Source organism: Delphinus delphis, chromosome 11 (assembly GCF_949987515.2).
Source record: "Delphinus delphis chromosome 11, mDelDel1.2, whole genome shotgun sequence".
NCBI classification, from domain to species: Eukaryota; Metazoa; Chordata; class Mammalia; order Artiodactyla; family Delphinidae; genus Delphinus; species Delphinus delphis.
In genome coordinates, this window is record NC_082693.1 from 4,341,867 (window position 1) to 4,356,307 (window position 14,441).

The 14,441-nt window shown below is 52.7% G+C and overlaps 1 protein-coding gene and 1 long non-coding RNA gene across 5 annotated transcripts in view; one reads left to right on the forward strand and one right to left on the reverse strand.

The window, feature by feature from the left end:
• Nucleotides 1–381: 381 nt before the first annotated feature.
• On the reverse strand, nt 382–9,029 carry LOC132433420 (uncharacterized). 4 transcript variants are annotated; one of them, XR_009521136.1, is made up of 3 exons: nt 8,593–9,029; nt 6,394–6,629; nt 382–3,219 (listed from the first exon to the last, which is right to left on the reverse strand). It is a non-coding gene; the product is annotated as an uncharacterized lncRNA (long non-coding RNA). The 4 variants fall into 4 exon arrangements; XR_009521135.1 differs by lacking the exon at nt 8,593–9,029 and adding an exon at nt 8,001–8,454; XR_009521134.1 differs by lacking the exon at nt 8,593–9,029 and adding an exon at nt 8,001–8,454 and having other exon boundaries at nt 382–3,216; nt 6,394–6,897.
• The window catches only part of PRMT8 (protein arginine methyltransferase 8), an 80,889-nt gene continuing 73,054 nt past the window's right edge, over nt 6,607–14,441 (forward strand). Inside the window, exons 1-2 of the mRNA XM_060024132.1 lie at nt 6,607–6,714; nt 6,807–6,939. Coding sequence (XP_059880115.1) covers nt 6,865–6,939 — 75 coding nt within the window. The 5' untranslated portion in view covers nt 6,607–6,714; nt 6,807–6,864. The remainder of the gene's footprint in view (nt 6,715–6,806; nt 6,940–14,441) is intronic.

Sequence of the window (14,441 nt, forward strand, 5' to 3'; positions counted from 1 at the left end):
GCCTGGCTGCCTAGACTTGGAATCAGTCTGGTTTCCCTCTAGGGAAAAATACCCCATGTCTCAGCCCATCTCGTGAACACTTTGCCAGGCTGTCGAGCTCTTGGTGTCGAAATGCGTTTTAAACAAGGATCGTGTCTTTTATCTCATGGATCTTCCCCCTCAAGTGCTTACTCCAGGGCTTTGAATGCAGTAAATATTTCTGTACTCGACATTGGAATAGCAGATGGGAAGGGAGGCTGGATGCGCACCTTCCAAGGGTTCAGGCTACACTCTGAGGAAGCACATTTTGGAGAGGATCTGGCAATAAAAATTAAAATGATATCACTTTTGGGAAACTATCTTATGGAAGCAAAGCTCCTGTTTATAAGGGTGTATGTAAAAGAACATTTATTGCAAAACTGCCTAGAGTGACATTCAAGATACTTAGAATGACTTGAAAATCCATCAGTAGGGTGCTGGTTTATGAAAGCATGGCTTATCCACACATTGAGACATTTTACAGCTTTTAAAAATAATAACTTGGGGGCTTCCCTGGTGGCGCAGTGGTTGAGAGTCCGCCTGCCGATGCAGGGGACACGGGTTCGTGCCCCGGTCCGGGAAGATCCCACATGCCGCGGAGCAGCTGGGCCCCTGAGCCATGGCCGCTGGGCCTGCACGTCTGGAGCCTGTGCTCCACAATGGGAGAGGCCACAACAGTGAGAGGCCCGCATACCGCAAAAAAAGAAAAATAAAATAATAATAACTTGGATTTACATGTAGTAACCTAGAAAGGAGTCTATAATACACTGTGTAACAAAGAAAGCAAGTTGCTGAGCCACGTCTATTATTCCACGTCTATACAACACATGTACAGAGTTTCAATGTACGATTTTACGACTTTACCATGGTGTGAAAGTGGTCCGCATTCAGTAGGAACCATACTGTGCATGTTGAGTGTTGATCCTTTCCCGGGCTGGCGATAGGCAGGGAAACCCTCCCTCATGATGCTGGGCGGTGGCAGCGACCAGGTCTCCCCGTCAGCCCCGAGATCACAGTAAACAACCGACAAACTTATAACCGTTCTGTACTCAGACAGCCGTTCTGTGTTTCACTTTCAGTTCAGTATGCAATACGTTACGTGGTGTATTTGACACTTTATTATAAAATAGGCCTTGGGTGAGATGATTTTGCCCAACTGTAGGCTAATGTAAGTGTTCTGAGCATGTTTAACGTAGGCCGAGCTAAGCTGTGATGTTTGGGAGGGTTAAGTGTATTAAGCACATTTTCGACTTATGGTGTTTTCCATCTGGGAGGGTTTTATCAGGAGGTAACCCCATTGTAAGTTAAGGAAGATCTATTGATATGTTTGTGTGAGAAACAAATGGAGGATACACAGCAAAATGCTAGTATCACGGTGGAGGGGTAATATTTTACATTTAAAAAAATCTAGCAGAGATTTATATTAAAGAAGAATATAATGGAATTTATTTGGGAATGGAAGAAATAGATCAGGGTGGTTAACTGGTCCAGAAAGGAAACAGGTGGAATCAAGCACAGCTTTCTTTGCCGCCTCCATTCTCTGTGCACTTTCAGGTAGGGCCACCCGTGAAACTCCAGAGATCAGCCCTGCACTAGGGCAGGTCACAGTGTGTTCTATGCCCCAAGAGGCATCAGTACTTAATGCTTTTGGGGGGCCAAGGCTGAGAAACTCCCCATCCGTAAAAGTTTTGGAAGCACATTTGGAAGAACTTTGGTATCTTGATAAAGAAGCTGTCCCCAGCCTTACCTGAATGGAGGCTACTGGTCCAGGCCTTAAAGCCTCCAGGGTCTCCCTGTCCATATCAATAGATAGCTCTTGCAGGGCCTTCCTGACTATAAGCCATTTATTATAGCTGTATTTAACCTATAAGAACCAATCCATATGACCTCTGATAGTACCTGAATCCCTAACCAACTCCTCCTGGAAGATAGGTCATCAGGGTAGGGCTGTCTTTTCATCTTTTAGTCCAGAATGCCTGGCACAGTGCTTGGCTACTGTAGTAGCTGTGGTATAAGGGCTAATGGAAGAAAATGTGTGTTAAGTTCCTGCACCAGATAGACTGAGTTGATTTCTAGCTGGCTTTGGGGAGACTCAGGAGAGATTTTCCAGAAAAAGGGGAGCCTTTATGAGAGACTTGAAAAAGAGGAACAGAGTAGCGTGTACAACTTCCACCAAGAAGAAAAAGCTGATTTTTGTCGCGATAGCATTTTAGAAAGACTATTTTAGTATCTTTAAGGGCTCTGCCACTGTGTCCCTCTTCTGCTTTCTCCAGAGAAGTTTGGGTTCCATCGTAGGCCACTGACAAAACGTCTGGATGTCTTCGGAGTCCTCCTCACCCTGAGAGAAAGGCAGGTGAAAATAGTCTAGCTTTTCAGGGGCCTAAAACACCAAAGATTAAGCTCTGACTGCAGACCTACTAAGAAAATGCCTCCCAAATATAGTGAGAATAAACAGTCAAACCAAACAGTATCATACCCAGCACAAAACCACAGTGAGTTGATTCAATCAGACATTATCCGAGCAAGGAAGACATAACATTCCGGTTTTAATGGCAAGAAAAAAAAAAAAAAGGGAAGAAACCCAAATTACTTTGCAGGCGTTGGTGGTACTCTTACAAGTTGTTTTTCGGAACACAGTTTAAGAGATAATTCAGCCTTGGGTTGGGGAGAATTAGGGCGGCAGAGGCTCTCGTGCAGGAGAACTTCCCAGGTGTGGGGCCGTCTGGGGGCTCAGCCAGGTAGCCGGCTGCCGCAGCCTTGGCTTGTCTCCCATCTCCCAGAAGACACGAAGCGCACTGCTGGGCTCGCTGCTGGGAGGTGGTGATGGATAACGGCTGTGGCCTGATTCTTGAGGAGCCGTGGATTCACCGCAGCGTGTCTCGGCCATATGTGAGCCCTGGCCACGTGTGAGGTTCCCTGAGGGGGAAGACACACGCTCTTTCTTACACAGCCCCTTTTATTGAAGCAAGCACACGTGAACAGGCTAGAATCTGGGCTTTCCCAGGCAGTATGGTCTGCAGGTCGGAGAAGCGGCATCCTGGCCCCCAGGCACTGGGTTTTGGGAGGCAGCAGAGGAACGGTTGCTTGGCTCCTGGAGTAGAGCTACTACACACAGTCTTCACCTTCCGGAGGCCTGGGAGGAGATGATCATGGGATGGAACTTCAGAGGCCTTGCTCAACCTTCCAGGGTTTGCAGCTCTGCTGCAACAGCGACACCAAATCATTAGTCCAACTGAAACCTTCTAGAACCACTCCCTTGTTCCTGGAACCTGGGTAACCTCCTGGATTCGCATGCTGACTCTACCACTGGGGCAGTTCTCTGTGTTTCTGTGTCATCTGTTATGATGTGGGGACAGTGACAGCATCTCTCTACCTCAAAGAGTTGTCGAAAGAACTTCATGAGGACACATCTGGGAAAGTCTCCAGCACATAAGGGCTCTGTCAAGTTTAACTCAGAGCCTAGCACAGTGCCTAGCAAATGTTCGCACAACGTCCGTGGTCTGACCCTAAGCCAGGCCTTGTTTGAAGCATTTTACATGTACTCTTCAATACATTTTGTGGCACTGAAGATCTAGCATAAGAAAAATGACATAAGCAAAATGTGTCTTCAGGACCTCTGTACCCAGTAGGACCTACCGTGCAGATCACTTATTTAACTCACATCCTGGAGAAGTCCCTGTACTCCTTGTCATACGTCCTTTTGCCTCCCAGCTCTTCTACAAAAGTTCTCTCTATGTCAAAGCCTCCAGGGTAATTAAATTAAGAGCTGTTCAATGGTCATTCCAGTATCTTTTGTTGCCTGTTGCTAAGCCCAGGGCCTATTCATGAGCTAGGTATATAAGTGACGCCCAGTAGGTTCTTTGTGGAATGACTAGATCTTGCAAAAGACTATGTGACATACCTATACAAAAGAGAAGGAGAAAGACCGAATTCTTGTGAACAGTGGGGATGGTGAGAAAACGCTACCGGAAAATGCCTGCTATGTGCTAGGCACCTTTTATGCGCCATGAATTTTCACAACTCCAGGAGATGGGTATCCAGGCAATCCTCTGCTGTGTAGCAAATTACCCCCAAACTTAGTCTGTTAAAAGTAACAGTTATTTTGCTTGTGAATTTGTAAAGAGGTGGGAGCGTAGAAGGGGCAACTCCTCTCTGCTCCGAGGTGGCTCTGCAAAGGACAGGAGTGTCCACTTTCAGGACCGCTCAGTCTTGTCCCCCAGCCTCTCTGGAGCCACCCTGGTGGCCTGGCCTCCTCAGGCACGGCCCCAGGCTGGCTCGGGGTTGGATGGGTCGGACTAGAAAACTCTTTGCTCTGAGAATACAGCTCTCCATCTCAGCCTCTCCACTCCCCCTTGCAAGGGGAGCCGTGCTTGGGGAGAAGCCTGGGGAGAAGCCAAGCGAAGCAAAAGATTTCAACAGAGAATGGAGGAAACACACCCACTGAGGTTCTCATAGCAACATAATCACGCACAGGCAGCAGCCTATTTCGGTGGGAGCTAGTCTGAGCCTCCCTCCCCGCCCCGGTTCGTCACAGAATAGATGCACTGCACAGGCTGCAGCAGTATGAGGTGGGGTAGGGTGGGGAGAGAGCGCTGGACTGGAAGCCAGGGGGCTGGGGAGCTGCTCTGAGATGCTCTGTCAGCTAGCTGATGGATCACAGACACGTGTCCTCTCTCTGATCTCGGGCTCCTTGTCCGTAAAATGAGAGGATAGGACTGAAGAACTGGGAAGACCCTTTCTGGTTTCTGTTGACTGTACAAGTACTGAGCCTCTCCTGGTAGGAGATCAGATGTCTCAAGATCTTTTGTCTCTGAGAAGGATGCTTAGAGAAAATGGGGCTCAAGAGGGTAAAGGTCACTCCTTAGATTCAGCTCATTTGCCCCCCACCACCTTCTGCGCATTGGCAGGATGTGAAAGGGAAGGAGAATGACCAGGTGTTGCCAGACTCTGCTCGCTCACCCTGAACGCGCATCCAGGTTTGTGGTCTGAGAGAGGAGAAGGTTAAGGAGGTTAAGGTCATTCTTTCATTTAAAAGTACTCCTTCCTCAACACACACACACACACACACACACACACACACACACACACACACACACACACACTCACCCATTAACTCAAGCCTCTTGCCCACTCTCCATCCCCTCCTCCACTTATTGCAATGTATCCTCTCTTTCCCGAGGACCAGGTGATGGAAATGTCTTTAGACCCTGGCCCATTTCTTCAATGGACTCGGGTTAGTTGAGGGCAATCAGGCTCACACCTCCTGGCTGTCAAAGGTGACGTTAAATAACAAATAGGGCATGCGTGCAGGACTGCTCTGCCTAGGTAAGCACAGGGGGGAAGTGAAGAGAGCCAGGACGCCCAAGGAGCCCCTTTTAGGTCCCTGCCCTTGACTTGTGAACTGAAAGCTTGAAAGTGCAGCTGTCTTCGAAGGAGTCAGCCCCAGAGGCCTGTTGTAATGGGGGACACAGAGCGCCCCCCCAGCCCGTTTTAATCCCCACCCGCCTGACAGATGGCCAGTAAGACAGAGAAAAAGAAGCTCTCAAAGTGAAGACAGGAATGCATTGTATAAAAATTCACACCCTCTGCAGCCGCCCAAACTCCCTTAAAAAAGGATCAAGAGAATCCTAATGGGTACGTGACATTCTCCTCCTCTCCCATAAAAGGGACTTCAAGATCTGGTGATGCTGGGGGAGGGGTGAGGAGGGAGAAGAGAGATGTGTGGGCAGGGGGCTGCCGGGGAGACCGGGGCAGGGGGAGCGCGGCGGAAGGCTCACCCATCTGACTTTCTCCCACCCTCTTTCCCAGGCCACCTCTGGCTGAACCTTGGTCCCACCCTCTCGGCCTGGGCGAGGCTTGGAGCCCCAGGTCCTTGGAGAGGGAGAGTGGGAGAAAAAAGGGGTCATGATGCTACACGTAGCCCTAGAGTTGAAAGAGTTAAGGACCCTCCCTCATCCAGGCATCCACCCCGTGGCTCCCCAAACCCCAAACGCGGAGGAAGGATGCATGAATTGGCAGCGGAGCGGGAGAGCTGGGGTGGGGGGGCGCTGGGATGGGAGCGAGGTGACCGTGGCCCAGCCTTGCCCAGGGCCCGTCCTCGGTGGGAAGACGCACACCGGGTCCGAGGACCTGCCGGAGCCCAGCCCCGGCGCCTGCCTTCTCTGAGCATCACGCGTGGCCCGGCTGCGTCCGCGCAGCCCTCGCCCCCCCTCCCTGCCCCCCCCCCCCAGCAAGTTGTCCACGGCGCCCGGGAGTGGAGGCGGCCCAGAGACCCCCGGAGCCCGGGCGAGGGGGCGGCCCGGGGCGCGGGGGCCCTCGGTCTGCGCCCAGCAGCAGCCTCCCGCCCGGCCCAGCCTCCTCCCCGCCCCCACTCACCGGCTCAGCCCCCGGGAGGGACGCGCAGGAAGCGTGTTGCTTCGCCCGCTGATCGGCAGAAGTTGAGAGGAGTTGTCGACTGCCTCGGCCGGCCGGACTTTGCGAGCAGCCGGCGAGGAGCCGCCGCCGCCGCCGCCGCCTCCGCGGAGCCTTCGGGGCTCCCTCCCTCCTGCCTGGCCCGCAGCGCGGGTGGAGAGAGGCGGGGAGGGGGTCGCGGGCGCCACAGGAACTCGAAACTGTGTGAAGGAATCCGAAGCCGATGAGAAGGGAGGAAAATAAAACAAAGTGGAGACTGCAGGAAAGACTCCACCGTGGTTGATGGTACCGGCTGATGCTCCAGCAGAGGGACTGGGTTGGGCTTTTATTTTATTTTTTTTTTCCTCCCATTTTCTCTTTCTCTCTCTCTTTTAAAGCTACACCAGCTCTCTCTTTCGGCACTATCTCTGTATCACGAAACCCTTGCTGGCTCTTATGGGCATGAAACACTCCTCCCGCTGCCTGCTCCTAAGGAGGAAAATGGCGGAGAACACGGCCGAGAACACCGAGGTAAGGAGGCGAGAGGCCGGGCTCGGAGACCCCGCAGCCCGCCGGGACCCCCGCGCCGCGCGCCGCCGCCGCCGCCGCCGCCGCCGCCGCCGCCGCCGCTCCGCACCTGGTGCCAAACTTTCCCAGCTCCATCCCGCTTGCTTCTGCCGGCCGTGTGCGCGTGTGTGCGTGTGTGTGTGTGTGTGTGTGTGTGTGTGTGTGTGTGTGTGTGTGTGCTGGGTGCGGGAAAGACAGTGCCTGTCTCAGGCCCCCTCCCTCTTGAAAATGCAAAAGAGTCGCTCTCACCCCAGCTCCCTCTCCTGCCCCCCCGCTGCTCGCTTTCCACCCTCCCCCACCCCACGTCCCAAACCCTGGGCGGCCGAACTCCCCTGCCCTCCCTCTGGGCTCCGTTAGGGCTCCAGGGTGCCGGTTTCAGCCGGATCGGGATGGGTGATCCGGGGGCCAGGTCTGCTCCCTGCGGCGCCTTGACCGTCTCTCCGGCCGGCCGCTCCCTCGGCGTTACCCTTCAAGCTCGAGCTCTCGGTCCCCGCAGCACCGCGGAGAGCTCCGGGCCGCGGGGATGGGGGTCGGGGAGGGGGGCCCCCGTGCGCCGTGCCGGGATGGCACTTGGGCACCACCAACAGACCCTCGCGCCCACATCCGGGCCGGGGAGAGGTCTGCCCTCCAGCACCTACGAGCCGCCTCTGGGACGCTAACCCCGGGGAGGAAGCTCGGGCCGCGGCCACCTTCAGGACCAGGGACAGCGCCCGCTCCTGCCGCAGCCGAGCCCACGCGGGCCGTGGGGCCTGCGCGCCGCGCTGCATCGGGAAATGGGTCCGCAGCCGCTCGTCCCGCAGCAGTTCCCAGGAGGTCGCTCTAGCTCCGCAAATTGCGCTCTCGTCCCCCGCCTCCGGCAGCCCAGCGGCTGCCCTTTCTGTACTCTGGAGTTGGCTCTGAGCCGCAAAGACTGGAGGCTGCGTTCCCTGGCCTCGCTCTGACCCTGCTGTCATTACAACTGGGTTAGCCCGTAGGTTCTGGGCACCTGTAGTCACGAAGGGGATCCGCGTGGGCAGCCCCCTTACCTTCGTGGAGGAACGGTGCGCCGGGGGGGGGGGGCGGAGTGGGAGTTGTGTGTGAAGATCATCCCTTACTCGGTGGCAGGAAAAAGGCAGAGAGCAAATTCCCGGGCTCTATTAATAGCCGGGTGTCTGGTGGGGCTGCCGTGCACTTCACATATGGTTACCCATATGCAGCGTGGGGCGGGATGGAGGTGTGGCACGGGGATTGTCCCTCTGTCTTGCTGGGCTGCAGAAAGGGGCAGAGACCCTTCCCGATCTTCTCCCCTCGAGGTCTGAACTGCAGCTACCCCCTAACCCCACCGCGTAGGCAGCAAAGCTTTTAAAATCCCCGTTCTCTGAGAAACTAGAAGCAGCATGTATCTGGCAACTGTCGATTTCGAAACAAACACGCTCTGGGGGAGAACGTGGGGTGTTCGGGAGCTAATGCCGTCACCTTGAGTTAGGGCAAAGCATGCGCGCCTGCGGTCCCCTCGCCACTTCCTCTTCGCCCCCCCCACACCCGCCCCCAGGCAAGCAGACACTCAGAATGATGTGTAGTGCAAGGCAGAGAGCTAGCCTTACCAATCCCCTCGCCCTCCTCCCTCCCATCGCCCACCTGCAGAATGGGTTTCTAAAACTAGCTCAGAGTCCAGGCTGCACTTCTGTAATCTGTTGGACCAGCGGGCACGTAGCAGTCCCTGCAGCCGTGTGGCTGGAGCGCTAGAAGCAAGAAACAGCTTCTCTCTACCCATCCCCCTACCGCTCGGCTTCTAAAAAAAAAAAAAAAGTTTTCGCAGGTCTCTAGCCCCCCGGCCCTCCGGTTGTTGCGCCGTGTCTGGGTGCAGACCCCGGCCAGGTTCCGCACTGTGCACGGCGATGTGAGCTTCCCCACCTCGGCCCCGGTTCAGGGAGTCCGGAGCAGGCAGAACGACGCGCGCCAGGCTATTTTTACATGCTTCCCCCGCAGCTCCGCACTCCCCCTTCTCGGCGGTTGCACATGCCAGCTCTGTTCAAGGCATCAATGAAAACAGCAGTATAGGCGGCCGAGCTCCTGAGAGCACAAAAAGAAAAAAACGAAAAAAACCCATGTCGAACGCCTGGCACAAAGTGGGAGGGGCAGATCCAGCTGGGGCTCCGGGAAGGGGAGTGAGTCTGGGGTTCAGTTCTTCACAGCTTCCCCTGAGAAGGGGAAGAATTCAGACTTGGTCAGACGTGGCCAATGGAGGCATCCAGGCAGCGTGACAATCACTTGGTTTTCTTCCAGGAACTGGCTGTTTTTGGAATGAGCCAGGACTAGAGCAGTACTTCCAAAAGTGGGGTGTTGTGGGTCTGCCTGCATTTATGGTGAGAGAGAGGGAGGCAAGGATGCCTCTGTGGGGTGTGTGTGTGTGTGTGTGTGTGTGTGTGTGTGTGTTGTGTCTATGGTGGTAGCGCTCCTTGTTTTTAATTCAACACATCTTTATCAAACACTGACTCTGTGCCAGGAATGATTAGGCTCTCGATATCCAAAGATGAAGACACCAGGCCCCTGCCCTCAAGGAACTCACAGTCTGGTGGACAGTAGTGCCAGATGATCCAGATAGTTCAGTAGCACCTTTTCCTGCCTTTCCTTGGTGTGGTTTACAAGCACTTTATCTCATTTCATCCTCACCATAATCCTGTGAGATAAGCAAAGATTAGTTTTCATTTCTTAGCCCCATTTTACAGGTGAGGATGCTGAGGCTGACAGGTCCAGCAAGTTCTGAAAGTTACCTGGTCAGCAGGACAGACAGCCTTGGAGCACAGACTGCCCCTGCTTCTGATTCACTGCCCTTTGCCCTGCATTGCTACTTCTATTCTTTTATTATTATTATTATTATTATTATTTTGGCCGCACTGTGCAGCATGCGGTATCTTAGTTCCCCGACCAGGGATCGAACCCCTGCCCCCTGCAGTGGACGCAATGATTCTTACCCACTGGACCACCAGGGAGGTCCCTACGTGACTTCTAAAAAGATGCCACGTTTGGATGGGAGCAGGAGAGAGGGATAGGGAGAGAGGGTGTTTGGGAAGGGAGAGATGCGGTGTTGGGGCAGGCAAGGGTGTCAGTGAGAAGGTGACCTCTCACAAGGTTTTTAGGGAGAGATATTCTAATCCTTAGGCAGGAGAGAGTGGGGAACAAAAAAACCTGCTTGTGAGCAGAGCCTCCCTTGACCAGTGAAGTTTGGAGCTGGGGCGGGGGCAGGGTGGGCACGGTGAGCTCCGTTTCTGCTTTTTCTGGCTCTGTCCCTCAGATGCGCTTCTCCTCCTCGGCCGAGGGCATCATCCCCTGCTCCGCATGTGTCATTAGAAACCTTCTACTGCCTGGTCTCCTTCCCAGCCGGCTGTCCGTGCAGAGGCCACCACCCTCACTCTGCCCTCACTAAGGCAACAGCCTCTCTCCTGTTGTCCTCTTCTCTAATCCAGCCCTCGATGGGCTTTCAGAAGTACAAATCTGCTCATGATCGGACATTGCTTTCAAAACTTACCATGTCGCCCTGTTGCCTTTAGGACACAGGATAGAGCCCTTTTCCTTAGCCCTTCAGTACCTGCCCCATGCAGTTCTCTGCAAACACTGACATCATGCCTGAATGCCTTTGTGCTTCCTGGTTCCTCTACCTGGGCTGCTCTACCCACCCCCCTTCTCTCTGGAAACAAAAGATCTTCCTCAACCAGCAAGACCCAGTTCAAAGGTCTCTTCCTCTCAGCAGCCTTCCCAGATCGACCATTTATCCTCCATTCCACGGAGAGTGAGTTTTCCTTCTCCTTCTTCTGTGTTCCTAACACCTGTCTCTCACTTTTCCTATTACAGGATAATTGGCTTTTTTTAAAAAAAAAAAAACATCTTTATTGCAGTACAATTGCTTTACAGTGGTGTGTTAGTTTCTGCTTTATAACAAAGTGAATCAGCTATACGTATACATATATCCCCGTATCTCCTCCCTCTTGCGTCTCCCTCCCACCCTCCCTACCCCACCCCTCTAGGTGGTCACAAAGCACCGAGCTGATCTCCCATTGGCTTTTTACATGTCTGTTTCTTCAGTTGGATAATGAACTTCTTTTGGGGGGAGGGTGTCTACCCCGTTCGTAACACGGTGCCTGACACAGAGTAAATTTAAAATGCTCACAAATGTTGCCTGATTCGTGGGATTATGAACAAGCTCGTGAGGCTTCTGGGTGTTAATCACTCATGGCTTTCTGAGAATTGGGCTTCCCATCCCCACTCCTGTGCTTAGGTCATTGTGGACCCTGAAAACTCAAAAAATGAGTGGAGTTTCTGGGAATCGAGGTGCTGCAAAGCTCGAAGCATGGGTGCACTCTGGTTGCCTGTGTACCTGTTTCATAGTCCATTATTACTGACTCTTCCCCTGGGGTGTTTGTCTGAAGAGCAGATAAAGGGATTAATCACAAGGCCCAGTATGAACCCTGGGGGATGATGGACCCTCAGAGCCTCTGCTTCACTGGTTCTCGGTGGCGAAAGCCTGATGCATTACTTACGGTGCGACTCCCTGATTGGGGTTTTCGCACCTCAAAGGAGAAGCTCCCGGGGTGAGAAAATAGTTTTAGCACAGGAGTCATTTGGGAGACTGGTTTTGGAATGTGCTATTGACTTACTGGCCTGGGGAGAGAGAATAATTATGGGCTGGGAAAATTCCTACAATAGGACAGTGGGGTTAGGGTACCAATGGGTGCTGCCCTGTGAGTTATGGGGAGAAATGGGCTGAATTCCGACGTCGCTCATGGTTCCCTCTTCTCAGGGTTTTCGGCTCAAGCGTGTGGTCCTATAGCACAGAGGTGAGGGGAGGAGAAGAAAAAGGGCAAGAGGAGGCTGGACCCAGGCCCACCTCTCTGGGGTCTGCATCGTGTCTCTTTCCGACGAGCGTGGGGCTCTGGAGCCAGACTGCCTGGCTTTACACTGAATCCAGTGGACGTGCTGTTATGATGAACAAGTCCCCGAACCCCTCTGGGCCTTGTACGGCTGTTGCGATGATTGAATGAATTAATTCGCGCAAAGGGTTTAGAGCATGGTGAGCTCCCGAGGCCTGCAGGATCGTCAACCTGTCAGCTTTTAGGAGTCGCGCCAGAAAAGCACCAGCTGGATGGACTCTCCTACGTCCTTATTTCTCCAGCTGAAATGATTGCCAAACCACAGTCTACATCCCTCAGCAAACACGGATTTCAGCCCTGAACTGAGCTCAGGAGAATTAGGAAGATGCCCACGTGTCTTTTGCGCCCCCCGCCCCCGAGAGGTGTGGCTCTGCAGAGAGTCCCCCGCTGGCTTTTGGCTGTCAAAGAGGGTGAAACCACACTCCCGTCTCTGACTCGGGAGTGGGTTTCGTTTCCTCCTCGGTGCTAACCGCGATGTGAAGTGATTATCACATTCCAGCGTGGAACGTGCAAAAATCTGTAAAAACAGCATTTACACCTTGGAGTCCACGGTGCCAGCAGGAAAAAAATGAGCAACGTGGCGAGATGTGAGCTGCCAAGGTAGCTGGAGGTGGGGTCGTGTTGTGTGACAGGCAGGCGTGTTGTCCCATTGTCTCTCCTTGGCGAGAGGAGGGGAAGCGCGGGCGGGAAGGGGCCTCGCGAAGGTCGCTGTGTCCGCGCTTCCAGCCCTGAGCCCACTTCTTGCACCCACGACGCAGTTGGCCCCTTGGTTCCTTGTTACAAAGCTTCACAGGAGGCAACTTCCCCAAACCCCTCGTGCATCTCAAGAGTCAGGAAATCAGATCTTCCTTAGGTCTGAGCTCCATCTCTTCCGGTGCAATTGGAGTCACCTTGGTTTATGTTATTCTAAAAGGAGATTAAAAACCGTCTGGTTGCCTTTGCATTGGGGGCTGCAGGAAGGGTGTCTCACCCTCTTTACCAGCCTCTGTTTGGAGCATTTCCAACCCCTTCCTCTGAAATTCTGGATTAGCCAGGAGAGGTGTGTTGGAGAAGACATGCCCCTCCGGTGGTACCCGGCCCACTGGATACATCACACCTCAAATGGCTTTTCTCCTTCACTTGTTATTAGAAGTCCCTCAGGCATCACAGCTTTCTCCAGATTTGTAATGGGTGACCCATAAGCAAAGATCTCTTTTTAAAGTGTAATTTTATAAGAGCAAACAGCTCGATGTATACATTTTCATAAAGTCATAGACTCTTAGAGCCGGATGGGAACTTCAGATCATTCAAATTAAGAGACGGGAAAACATTGCCAACATCAGAGTGCTCCGGTGTTGGCGTTGGGTCCATGTTTCCTCTTAGGTCAATGCCGTTTCTACGCCCTTTAGCACCGGCTTGACTGTTTTTACATTTGATGCTAATTGTCTGGTATATCCCGATATGTGATATCGAAAACCAGTGTTTCCCTAGGTAAGATCTAAGGATCGTGCATAGCAAGGTCTCTGTCCTTTTCGTACGACACATAAAATGCTTCGGCATGTATCGTCTTGTTGAGTGGGTGCCGTCATACATTACACGCTTACACACATATGTTACATCCTGTACACCGTACATAACGTGTCAAGTTACATATTATTCCCATCGTACAGATGAAGAAACCAAAGCACAGAAAGTTAGTATTACTTGCCCGAGATCCCACAGCTAGTAAATGATGGAACTCAAACTCTGGTTTTCTAGCCACTGAGACCTCTGCTTTTTCCAGTCCACCGGGCTGTGAAGACAGCAGAGGGAACAGAGTAGACACTTAAAATACAAAGAGAAAGAATGGAGAGACCAACAGCAGAAACAAAGAATGGTGGATTGGGAAGAAACCAAGGAAAAGATACCAGCCCTGGCTTTCTCCTCCTGCTTTCAGTTCTCACTGCTATGCCCCGTGGGTGGCGGGGACCCAGTATAACTTGTGGCCAGGACAGTCCTCGTTCCTCCCGGATATCCCTGGGTCCGGGAGTCCTAGCTGGTGGGCCAGGCAAAACTCTTGACTAACAACGTATACCTTTCTGGAAGCTGGACCGAGGCCACCATGTTAAACCTGAATTCTCATCCAGCTTCTTACATGGGATGAAATGAATAGCAGAGACTTCAGGACAGGAACTTGGTTTTCTAAATTTATCTTTGTAGTTTTATTTCATTGTCTAGGGCTCGTGCAACAAAGTACCACAAACTGGGGGCTTAAATAACTGAAATTTATTCTCTCACAGTTCTGAAGGCCAGACGTCTGAATCCAGGCGTCAGCAGGATGGGCTCCTGCTGGAGGTTCTTAGGGGGAAATCTGTTCCCTGACTCTTTCTCCGCTTCTGGTACTTGTCAGCTATGCTCTGGCTGGTAGACACAGCACTGCCTCTCTGCCTCCGTCTTCACGTGGCCTTTTCTCCTACGTGTGTCTGTATCTCTTCTTCTTCTAAGGACACTAGTCGTATGGAATCAGTGCCCACCCTGTCCAGTATGGCCTCATCTTAATCCGATTACATCAGCGAGGTTCTTGTTTACAAATGAGGTCAA